The following is an 11,948-nucleotide window of genomic DNA, read 5'->3' on the forward strand; positions in this document are numbered from 1 at the left end:
CATATTGTTTTGTGATTAATCACTATGCTTTAATTATGTTCAATTTGTAACAATGAAAATACATCCTGCATATCAGATATTTATATTATGATTCATAACAGCATCAACATTACAGTTATGGGGAATTGTATTAAAGGGTCTCGGCATTAGGAAGGTTGAGAACCACTGACATAGGGAAGGCACCAGAGGTAGAGTAAAAGTGGAAACCAATACATAGCCTTTCCCTTCCCCCCTGTTTTATGCTGCACTTTATGATATCCTGGAAGGCACAGCGCACCCAGGCAGTGGTAAATCCATTCTGCTGCTTTAAAGAGAAATACAGGGGCTTGATCACGGGTACTTCCTCTATTATTTTTGCGTGCAGGTTGGTACCTCTCTGCACTTCTGCATTTCAGCCAGAGATGCTGAGATTTCTTATTCTTGCCTAAATAAGAAATCTGGCTTCTTTCTGGGAGAAGCTGTTCTTAAATTTGCAGGGTAATTAGAGCCCTGCATTTCTACCACATCAGCTGAATGTTTACCTTGCTCCATCTAAAATCCAGTAAAATCCTCCAAACTCCATTCCGGAGACTCTCATGGTCAGGAATTTTTTTTAAAAAATGATGATGTTTAACCCAACACTTTATATACCCTGTGCAATGCAGTGTTTGTCACAATAAAATGTCCTACTGTACAATCATTACTGTAATCTATGTCTATTTACGAATAGTTGAAATTTACTTCTCAGTGATAAAATAAATCCAAGAGAAGTAAATCATGTGAAACATCAGTCTTCATTTACATTATGTTGCATGTATTACACTATATAACCCATAATACTCCATTCATTGGCCTTAGGAGAGAATGTGCTCTTCAACACAAGGGAATGTCCAGATAAATGAAGTTTAAAGTTGACCCACTGCCTACTCCACTCACCCCAACTAACAGGAGCTCTAGAAAGCAGAAAAGAAAATGGAGGGACTTGAAGACGGGATCAAGGTCAACATCACAAATTCAGAGCAGTGTGGACCTTCTGACTAGAGATTAGGAGGACTGGGGGCCACTACCCAAGGCAAGTGTTGCTGCTGGAGCCCTTCCCCTACCCCTCCATCCCGTGCAGGTGCAGCCTCCGCAGGACTGTGGGGCATGTCTGTCACAGCAGGAGCAGAGCTGCAGCTGGGCCGGCTGGAGAGGTCTGGAGAAGAGGCTCTGAAACTAGAAGTATCTCGGATTAGACATGTTTGTGGCTTTGTAGTCTATAGTTATTGACCTAAAACTAAAAGATTTGGAGGCATTGGATCTCAGGAGTCTTTGAGGCTTAGTGCGAGCTTTGGGGCATCTGTAGGCTCTTTGAGGCTTAGTGTGAGCCTCAGAAAAAAATGAAAACAGGCAATTTCTTCAGGAGGCTTGTTCTAAGTCCCAATTTTAAAAGAAAGGGGAGTAAAAAGAGCCTCAACACTTTCTCCTGACTTGTTAAGCCTGCTCTTCAGGGAAGGAAAGGAGGAGATCGGAATTCAGCACCCGAGTTCTGTGAATCTACCAGAATACTGCTTATGCTTGGCTTAGAAATTGATAAGGGTAAGGAATCCCAACACGTTTCATTATTTTAAAGGCAAAACATCTAGAATGGTACCTCTGTTTTCTTGACGTAATGATATAAAACATAATCTAACCTGATTTTAATGACACCGTGACCATTACAAACACACATTCCTATTAAGGTAGTGGGAAAGAGGTTCTATATCGTGTCCCCAAGCTGTCTGGTTTTTGTTTGTGTTTTGCCTTGTTTGTTTATCTTAGTTCTCCGACTGAGCTGTTAGTTCAGGTGACTAGAAGTGTTTCTAAAGTTGGAAACCTTGGTCTTTCCTTTTGGAAGATGGATATGGCAATAACTGGGGAAATGGTGAGGCAAATAAGTTTCTCTTCTTTATCTGTATGCAAGTTAGCTAAGTTCACGATGTTTGGCATCATGATTATAGCCCATCCACTAACTGGATATATTTTTCACTAGATTCCCTAATGTCATTCAGCCTCAGCCAATTTGCTTTACTCTCACTATCACACAATCAGCTTTCTTTTTACAGGTCATTCCATCAATATGAAGCATCTTTCACCTTAAAACTATCTGTGTATATGCTTTATTTGCTGCAATCCTGGATTTAAAACTCTTCTTTTTTTTTTTTTGCAAGAATGCGTCTATGATTAAGTCTGCCCCATTCTAACAACCTCCTCGTTTGACACCCCTTTAATAATTATGTTAAATCAGTAATAATTTGCATTAATTGCAAACTTACAATGTACCAGGCACTGTTTTAGGAACCTCAGTGCACTGTTTCATTCACTCTTTTGTCAAATCCTTTGTTTGTGCCCTTTTACAGATGAAGAAACTGAGGTAAAGAATGGTGACATAACCTGTCCAAGACACACAGCTAGAGAGTCATGAATGTATCCCAACCTGACTAGTCTGACCCCAGAGCCCACATTCTTAGCAACAAAGCAATTTGTACCCTATCTGCTTTTACATGGTGAGATATTTCATAATAAGACTCATGTCAGTTCATGTATCAGTGTCATATAACGTCAACTGATGTTTTTGAGGAAAAGAAGCCTGAATGTCCCTCTTTACATCATTAAGTGTAATATGATGGTGTGTTCATAGCAAGGCTTTAATAAATGTTCTTTAGCAAACTCGGCAGGTATGTGACTAGCACAAGACATGTTTTCTGACTTGCTTACCAATTATCTACACCAGAGGCTTCCCCTGGGCAAGGTGAGACCCAAGTACCATCTCTGCTGTCAAAGTGACTCTGATGTCAGTGTGTAGAGTCACTGTGTGAAGAGCTGAAATCATCCTGTACTGTCCTGTGGTCAACTCATCCTTCCAAAAGTTCTTCTGAAGTGGGTTTATAATGGGCATCAACTGGCAGATGATAATAATCCTGGAAATAAAATGAATCACAATTTTAACATACAAAGTATTGTATCTATTACACACAATTTTCCATAAATTTCCTTGTTTGAAAGAGTCAATGCCAATTTTGCTTACTGTCAGAATTACTAGGAATGTAGTCTTTGGAAGTCATCATGCAAATAAAGGCATGAGGGGTGGAAAATGAGCTCCATCTGACTCCAATAAATATACGTGTAAGAAATTACTGTAAAATATCAAGCATTTACATGGAATGCATTTTAAGCTATTTTTAGTATCTGTCAAAAATTACATCAAATATGAGATTAATTTGTATGCTATATGAAATGTTTTATATTATACTAGAGGCCCAGTGCACGAATTCGTGCATGGATGGGGTCCAGACGGCTGCCCCGATCGGGGCCAATTGGGCTGAGCCTGCTGCAGAGAAGGGATGTAGGAGGTTGGCCGGCCAACTCTGCCCCTGATAGGGATGATGAACTCCTTTAGTTTTTTCTTGTCTGTGAAGCTCTTTCTCTGGCCTTCAATTCTAAATGAGCTTTGCTGGGTAGAGAAGGCCATGGCAAGAAATATTCAAAGTGACAAAGAGCAAGGACCTGCAGCCAGGTGACCTTCCTCTTGAAAGGACGTGGCTGCTCCAGGTGTTGAGGGTTCAGTCTCTATGAAACCCAGGTCAGTCTTTGCATTGGGTGAGTGGAATTGCTGAGGACTATTTGAGAGTCACCAAGACTGGGAGTGTGATCTCAGAACAGTTAAAAACACATTTGTGAAGAGATGTTATGGGTTCTCTCTCATCAAAAAGCCCACGTGTGTCTGTGCTACACCAATAGGGTTGCTTTAACCCTGAAGCCTCCATCTGCAAGCCCACCTGCCTCCAGGTGGGAGGTTGAACATGGCCACATAGATGAGGGTGGCACCCTCTCGCAATCTGGGACGCCTTGGGGAATTTGGAGACCCAGTGCACGGATTCAGCCCAATCCCCACAGGCCAGACTGAGGGACCCCACCAGTGCACGAATCCATGCACTGGGCCAGTTTCATCCTGGTCCCCACAGGCCAGGCCAAGGGACCCTACTGGTGCACAAATCTGTGCACCAGGCCTCTAGTCTATATATATATAGTTAATATGCTGTGTCCAAACATTCGACCAGTCGCTAAGATGCGCACTGACCACGAGCGGGCAGATGCTCAACACAGGAGCTACTGAGCTGCAGTGACTTGGCAGTGGTGGTTCTCGGGTAATGCACCCTGAAAACCAGAGAGGAGGGAGCCTGATTCCTCATGGGGCTGTGCAATTCTACCTTCAGATGTGGGTTATGTTGTTGCTGGGGCGCTGTCAGCCCCAAATCTGGTTTACTGCTCACCTGTGTTTGCGTTCCACACCTTGTACGACACCAACTTTTCAGAGTGCCCTCTCACACTCCAGGACTCCTCAGGGGCATGTTGGAAAGCCTGTTTCAGCCCAATCTCTGCAGGCCAGGCTGAGGGACCCCACCTGCTGGAGGGACCCTGCTCACTCTGCAGACTTCAGGGTGGGACCATGGGAGGTTGGCTCCAGGGAATGTCAGCCCTGCCAGCCACCTTCTAATTAATTTCCTTTGAATGTGCACAAATCCATGCACTGGGTCACTAGTAAACCATAGGACACACACAAACTCTATTTCCTGTTTAGCAGTCATTGGGAAGCTTAATTCCATGGGTTTAGTATCAACATCCATGCAGAGGAAATGCCTACCATCAGGTCCCGCTCTACCCTCCTTGGAGCTCATGGCCCTAACTGCCAGTACTCCTCATCCTATCACACACACACACACACACACACACACACACACACACACACACCGTATCTTTATGGCCCCATGTTTCATGTAGTTTCTCCCACCAAAAAAGACAATCATCCCATTTATTGAGCACCCATTGTATGACAGATGCTGCATCTTCACCACCTCACCAAATCCTCAAAACAAGTGTAACTGGCCCTAGCTGGTTTGTCTCAGTGATAGAGCGTCGGCCTGTGGATTAAAGGGTCCAGGTTCCGGTTCCAGACAAGGGTACATGCCTGGGTTGGAGTCTCAATCCTCAATGTGGAGTGTGCAGGAGGCAGCCAGTCAATGATTCTCTCTCATCATTGATGTTCCTATCTCTCCCTTCCTCTCTGAAATCAATAAAAATAAAAATAATAATAATAATAATAAATAAACTGTGAAAAAAGATTTTTTTAAAAATAAGCCTAACTGTGTGCTAAGTGATTATCCTTCTATCACAAGAAGAAGAAACAGGATTAGAAAAATTAAGGAACTTGATCAAATACCAGAGCTGGAATAGAGAAAGAGAGAAGTCAAAAATAATACTTTTCATTTCAATAACATTTTGCTGTTTACAAAACATAGTCCCATTCCTTATTCCTTTGCATCCTAACAATTGTTATTTTATCAATGGGAAATAATTTCTCAGGAGCAGTTTCTTGGATACCATTATTTGAAGCTTTTAGGCCTACACTTAGATATGAAGACATACTTCTTCCATAATGCCAGCTTCCTCCAAGTTCTCTATAATTAACAAGATCCCTACTTCCCTAAAGAGTGTACTGACTCATCCCTTTTTAAGAAACCAACCTTAAATTCTTATCCCTCTCACATCAGAAATCACACTTTGGAAAGACAAGGAGGGTCAGAGAAATAACAAAAGCAGCTAAAGTTCAATTCACATCTAAGACATTCCTATTTGCTCATGGGGGGAAAAACCATCCGTGTTGATGTCAGCCTCTTAAGCAATACCAGTGCCTGAAAGTGGGTCTATCTAAAGAGCAAACTGCGAGTTGTGCCGTGGGCTTGATTGGGTCATGGAGAATGTGCTGATGTATTCCCCTCTCCCACCAAAGAACATGCGCCAAAGGTTTCCCTGAAGTGATTCTTAGCTATCTCTAGTCTAATACCTAGGAAATTCTTGGGGGGGGGGGGGGGGGGGAGAATCATAACATGATTTACCTAATATTTTCATCTTCTCTTTCAAGTCCAGGAAGTTATTTTAGTATTTCCTCCTGTGTATTTGTTGAGGGGATGGGGGGTGGGAGGGATTACTTTTACTACAACAAACATGAGGGTGGAAATCTTGAGAATGTTGGCACGAGGTTTCCAATTTTATCTGCAGATAAAACCCTGCACAAAACAGATAATGGTTTATTTTGAACCTATTTTACATGCATTTCCCCCCTGGCTCACCAAAATGATTATCTTTAGAGTTTATGTCCATTATTCCTTCACTATCTTCCCTGCAATCAAGTTCTCTGAATAAATACAGGGGTTGAGTTACAATTAAAAATAATGAGACTCTACCAGGCCAATGTCCTTGCATGCAGTAAAAAGGTGTGGGCTAGAGTTTGGTATGTTTTTTTCCCCCATTTTGCTTCACTTTGATTGGTGGGTTGACACTTTAAATAAAGATTTCAGGTCTACTCTGATGAGAGATACAGAGCGAGTCCCAGACACACACAGTCCAGAAAAAAACAAAAAAACTAATCTTCTTTTCTTAGAACTATCTTGGTTGGCATCACCAGGCCAGCATTGAAGGTAAAATGTGATTTTATGATTTCCTTGTGATTCCTGTAAGATCTTTCTTCCTATCTGCAGGCAGCTTTTATAAGAGGATTTATCTTCATTTGTCACCAGAATAATAACTTATTGTAAATTATTAGCAAGTTTCAGAGAAGATATGTCTAATAACCTTCCAGCTAAAGAAAAAAAGACTTGCATGTGCCAGGGAGTAAAGGAGGCTGGGGGTTTGGGGTCAATGGGGAAAAAAAGGAGACATATGTGCTACTATTTGTAATACTTTAAACAATAAAATAAAATAAAATTTTTTAAAAAAGAATTTTAGGGTGGGATTTTGATAGAACTGCATTTAATATATATGTATATCACTTTGGGTGGTATAGATATTTTAACATTAAATTTTAAAATCCACACGTAAAAAAATAAGTAAATAAATAAAAATAAATATACTACCTCATAAAGTGAATTTTGGTAAAATACATTTGCTAATTGTAATAATGTGCTAAGCTGGGTTATGGTGCATAAAATCTAAATGTATCTCTTATATTTAATAAACATTTTATAGTGAAGAGATAAAAAGAAAAAAGACATCAATGAGGTATTTTGGTGTGTTTCTTTTTTACTATTTGTGATTATTAGTGACATTGCCTAATTTATAAAAGTATAAAAAGATGAAGAGATCTCTTGGCTAGACAGACTTTTGTTCATGTAAGGGTAAGAGCCTTTTGAACTTCTAAAATCATTTTAAAGAGATAATTTATTTTAGAAAAAGAAAAACTCAATTTTTAGAAATATTTTCCACTAAACTTTTAGAAATGTAACTATTAAGTTCATTCTTATCTTAAAAATGTAAGTTTGGGTTATGTGGGCAACCTAAACATAGAATGATATGCCTTATAAATCTGCAAAGAAAAGGTCTGTTATGAATTATTATTGTCTGTATTACATTTTCATTGAATTCAAAATTTACTCAGGAAGAAAACAAAGTATAATTTCCCATGGACGATACTGAATAGACCAAAATTTCACATAGCAGAAGGTATTTTCCAATTCATGTTTTACAAAATGAAACACAGCAGTTAGAGAATATGCATGAAGGTTGTTCCTACATGTTCATTTAGGTTGTAGCTCCACACACACAGAAAGTTCTTGGATATTTTCTAATTGCTTGTCAATTCTTTCCAAAAACTAGTAAATACAAATCAGTTGTTCAGCAACATTTAGTTTGTTGTTGCTTTGGTTTTGTTTCAACCTGGTTGTTTTGGAAAATCAGTGATTCAGCTCATTGAGGTATTGTCTTTTAACCATTCGGGAATAAAAATTTATCTGATGTAATTCTCCAACCTAACTCTGTTTCAGATCCCACTTTTCAAGATGAAGAACCTGATACTGGTCTTGTGCCTCTTGGGAACGAGTTCTGCAGTGCCGGTAAGTCCGAGTCTTCTAGAGTGCGTCCCAGCAGAGACGCTGTTGGACCCCAAACAACACTGAAGGACATGGGCTAAGAGTCCATGCATGGACTCATTTGAATTAATCCAGTGTTATGATTCCTATTGAGCCAAAAGTCGTAGTTGCCCAGGCATGAGCCTTACCATCCAAAAACAATAAGTCAAATATATGATTTTTTCTATTCAAAAAGATATTTAAAATATTCCAAAGACAATGTCTAAGTCTCCCTTCACTCATTCAAAGATAAGAGACTTATGTTGTCTCCACAATGCCATGGCACAATTTTCTTATCAGCTACTTGCTACTATTATGAAATTGAAACGGAAAGAAAATTTCTTCAAAAAAGTGAAGTCCATTTTCTTCACTTTGAAAAGAACAATATTAGCCAAATTACTATGGCTACAAAACTCAACTAGTAATTCCATTTGAAGCTAGTAATTAAACCATAAATTTGCCTTATAGGGAAGATATTGTGTGATCAAGAGCTGAATTTCTTAAATCAAAACATGTCATGGCAATAGGGCTAATTGTATGTTACAGTCATATACCTGGTCCACTCTGTCATATATTGAGGTGATCTCATAAGAATACAATTCTTTTGGGCACTGAACAATAGCCAGTAGCATGTGATTCTGTTTTCACGAGGACTTCATTCAGCTGCTATCTGCTTTGGGCAAATGTTAACTAAGCATCTGCCATGTACCCAGCCATGCGCTGGACATTGAGACACAAAGGTAAATGTGACATGGTCTCTTCGCTGGGGAGCTCATAGTCAGCCTTAGATGAACTTTAAAATATTTTAGTTCCTTGAGAAAGAAGGTTAGCTATTTGGGTTTCTTAAAGTTAAACATTTTGGAGAAAGGGGATGAAAACTGATTACAAGGACTCAAATCTCAAAGTCTGCAAATAAAAAGTTTCTATTCTATTGCTCAACATGAATTTTAAATGGAAGAAAATGGAAGCTGCCATTCTAATTCACCTTTGTCTGATACTGATGGTGAGGTCAGACTCCGTCATCAGTCTAATACCTTGACACTATTGGAACCTATTCTACTCCACACTTATGACAGATCCACTTTGTCATAGGAGCAAGACAATTGTTTGGGATCACCAGCAGACTGCCTGCCAAATTACATGTTCTTCTCCTTTCACTGCCACATGGGAAATGTATCCCCTGTCTATTTACATTCATGTAATTATTGTTATTTAATTCATGGCTTAGAGCTAGAACTTTTTTTATTTAAGAAAAAATACCTTTGATATGATCCCTCAAATATAAACACAGATTAACTGCTTTATACAAAAAGTAACCTTTCACTAAAGATGATGGAGGACTTGTTGAAGCTGTTTGAATAGGAGGCAAGTTGGGTTTTGCTGAAAGTCATGATCACATGCCACATTCCATCAACCAGAAGCGTGTAGGTTTGTCAAACACACAAGAAAAATGACCTCAAGTTTGTCCCCTTTGCTCTTCTATATGATAACACTTAAGAATAGAAGTTACTTTTACAGTATTTTTCTTTGTTGCTTTAATGTACTTATTATACCACTTTCAAACAAATCAAATTTTGCTTTTAAAGCAACATAGCACTATGATGCAGACAAAGGGTAGATGATTTCTGAAAATAATACGTTAATTTCCCAATAATTTAAATTATTCTTCTTTCTTCCCAAAAGTTCAAGTTATTTAGGTAATAAACTAAATGTTGGTCTCTTGACTGTACTTTCTATTTCCGGTGGTTAAGAAAGTTTCTCACCGAAGAACACTCAGAATTATTCTTATTTTCATGTAGGTGTTTCCTCGGCAGCCGGGGACACCAGGCATGGCTAGTTTGAGCCTGGAGGTACGTATCTCAGAGCACTGACGTTTACTTTTTACGTTTGTTTGTTCCTGGGAGGGGAGAAAGGTGATGGGCTGTTTCCGGTCTTCCCAGTGTGTGGGACTGCAGTAGCCGTCCTCCTGTGTGGTTCTGGAGAAGGTTATGGCATCTCTGAGAGCCTTGTTTTATAATTTTACCTCATTTTCAATTCTCAGGTGCTTTACTCCTTATAACATCATCTGTATGTGAATCAAAGCAATATTTTAATACCTACCATATATACATTATTTAATACCTACTATATATACGTTAACATTCTTACTACATTAATGTAATTACTATATTAATTCAAACACATTGGTCTGAGTCATAAATGGTTTATATTTAGTTCCTTCTCCTTATAGTATCTTCTATTATAAAGTTCAGATGAAGAAAATTTACCTTACAAAATTCAGTTGTTTATAAGAACTCCTGTAAATAACACTAACATTGTACCTGCTGTGTAATCTGTGGTAGTCTCATTGCACTTCTCATAACTAATATATACTCTGCTTAGAAAATCCCAGCAAAATAGTACTGTTTGACCATATTAATAAAATATATTTACAGTTACAAATAGAAGAATATTTATGAAATTATAAATGTATCACAAGAACCTTTCAATATTTATTCATATTATAACAATCTGGGGCAATCAGTATCTATATTGGCTGGATGCCCATTTCACATGCAAGCTAATTTCACTGAGTTATTTTTTTTTTCACTTTCTAGCTTAAATGCAACCAAAGCACTCTAAACTTCTTCCTAATGCATTGAAATTGACTTTCTATTGATTTGCTGGTATTTTTTTTACAATCTCTCCAGATACCATTTTTCCTAACATCTTTTATATTTTTTATTTTGAGGCCTTTTTGTTTGGGAAGGAGATGGAGGTGGTCTTATTTTGTTTTGTTCGTCTGTTTTTTTTTTCAAATTCCTCTTCAAGTTGAATTTTAAAAAGGCAAAGTATGGTAAAAGAGTCAGCGAAGGAAAGTCCTGATAATTACATTTATATTTCAGTTGAATGAGCTATTTCTCCATATTTCGCTGTGACCTCAATTAAATGGTGCTTTTTCTCTACTAATAATAGAAAGCAAGCTAAATACTCTAATAACAATAATAACAACAGTGAAAAAAACATTCAACATTTCCATTTTTCAGGGATAATTAATGTCTGCTTCTATTTTATTCAAATTGACCCACTCCAAACTTTGTGTTAATGGTATATGTTTCCAAATCTGTTGTGTCATACAGAAAAGGAACATGTGTGGTAAACAGTAACCCACTTTTTTTTCTTTAAAGACAATGAGACAATTGGGTACTTTGCAGGGATTAAACATGCTTTCTCAGGTAAGTTTATTTTCAAATATTTCTTATTGCAAGGACTGTATTAATGGTGATGGTAGTGATCTTAGCAGCAACATTGTCACTTATAGAATATATTTGTGAACAGGAGATAGCCTAAATTTTGGAAGAACTAATGAATAACTGAGATAACCTAAAACACAATAAGATTCGAAGATGGGTTGGCAGGGGGAAATAAAAGCAGTACTGAATTTTCTTTAGTAAAAAAAAAAATGCATTATCAATTTTATTATGAGTATTTACAAAGCTAAATCCAAGACAAGTATATGAGGATACTGCAGTCTGGCTTAGAATGGCTGTAAGTCTGTTGCAAGAGAGTGTTTGCCTATCCATGTTAAATTAAGTAATCTCACTCTTACTTTTGCTGTCTCTACATTTTCTGTGGATCTTTCGGCAAATAAAAAACAAGTTTAAGCCAATATTGAAATATAAGTAAATTTCTCTCTATCTATCTTTTCTCCCCATGACTTTAGTATTCAAGATTTGGCTTTGGGAAATCACTTAATTCTTTGTGGATGCACGGTCTCCTCCCACCACATTCCTCCTTCCCATGGATGAGACCAAGGGAACATGAAACTCAACAGGTAAGTTAGTTACATCAATTGTTTGAAACACCAAGCCTTAAAATCTTCCCCTACTTACATTCTCTAAGTTGTCATATAATACCTACAGAGTAATAAACAAACATACTATAGTAATTATCCAGACACCGAATACAACAAAACTAGTTTTAGTACTTTGGAATATTTAAAATAAAATGGTCAAAATTTTCAACCCATTTGAACATTTATTTCACATAGGAAAATATAGACTCACA

The 11,948-nt window shown here is 38.0% G+C and overlaps 1 protein-coding gene across 1 annotated transcript in view; it reads left to right on the forward strand.

Annotated features, from left to right (window-relative positions):
• AMBN (ameloblastin) overlaps positions 1 to 11,948 on the forward strand; it is an 18,667-nt gene that overhangs the window by 1,687 nt on the left and 5,032 nt on the right. Inside the window, exons 2-6 of the mRNA XM_006769924.1 lie at positions 1,780 to 1,882; positions 7,818 to 7,886; positions 9,701 to 9,751; positions 11,069 to 11,116; positions 11,605 to 11,715. Of these exons, the coding sequence (XP_006769987.1) occupies positions 1,780 to 1,882; positions 7,818 to 7,886; positions 9,701 to 9,751; positions 11,069 to 11,116; positions 11,605 to 11,715 (382 nt within the window). The remainder of the gene's footprint in view (positions 1 to 1,779; positions 1,883 to 7,817; positions 7,887 to 9,700; positions 9,752 to 11,068; positions 11,117 to 11,604; positions 11,716 to 11,948) is intronic.

The sequence above is a fragment of the Myotis davidii genome, unplaced genomic scaffold (assembly GCF_000327345.1).
Source record: "Myotis davidii unplaced genomic scaffold, ASM32734v1 scaffold284, whole genome shotgun sequence".
Taxonomy (NCBI): Eukaryota; Metazoa; Chordata; class Mammalia; order Chiroptera; family Vespertilionidae; genus Myotis; species Myotis davidii.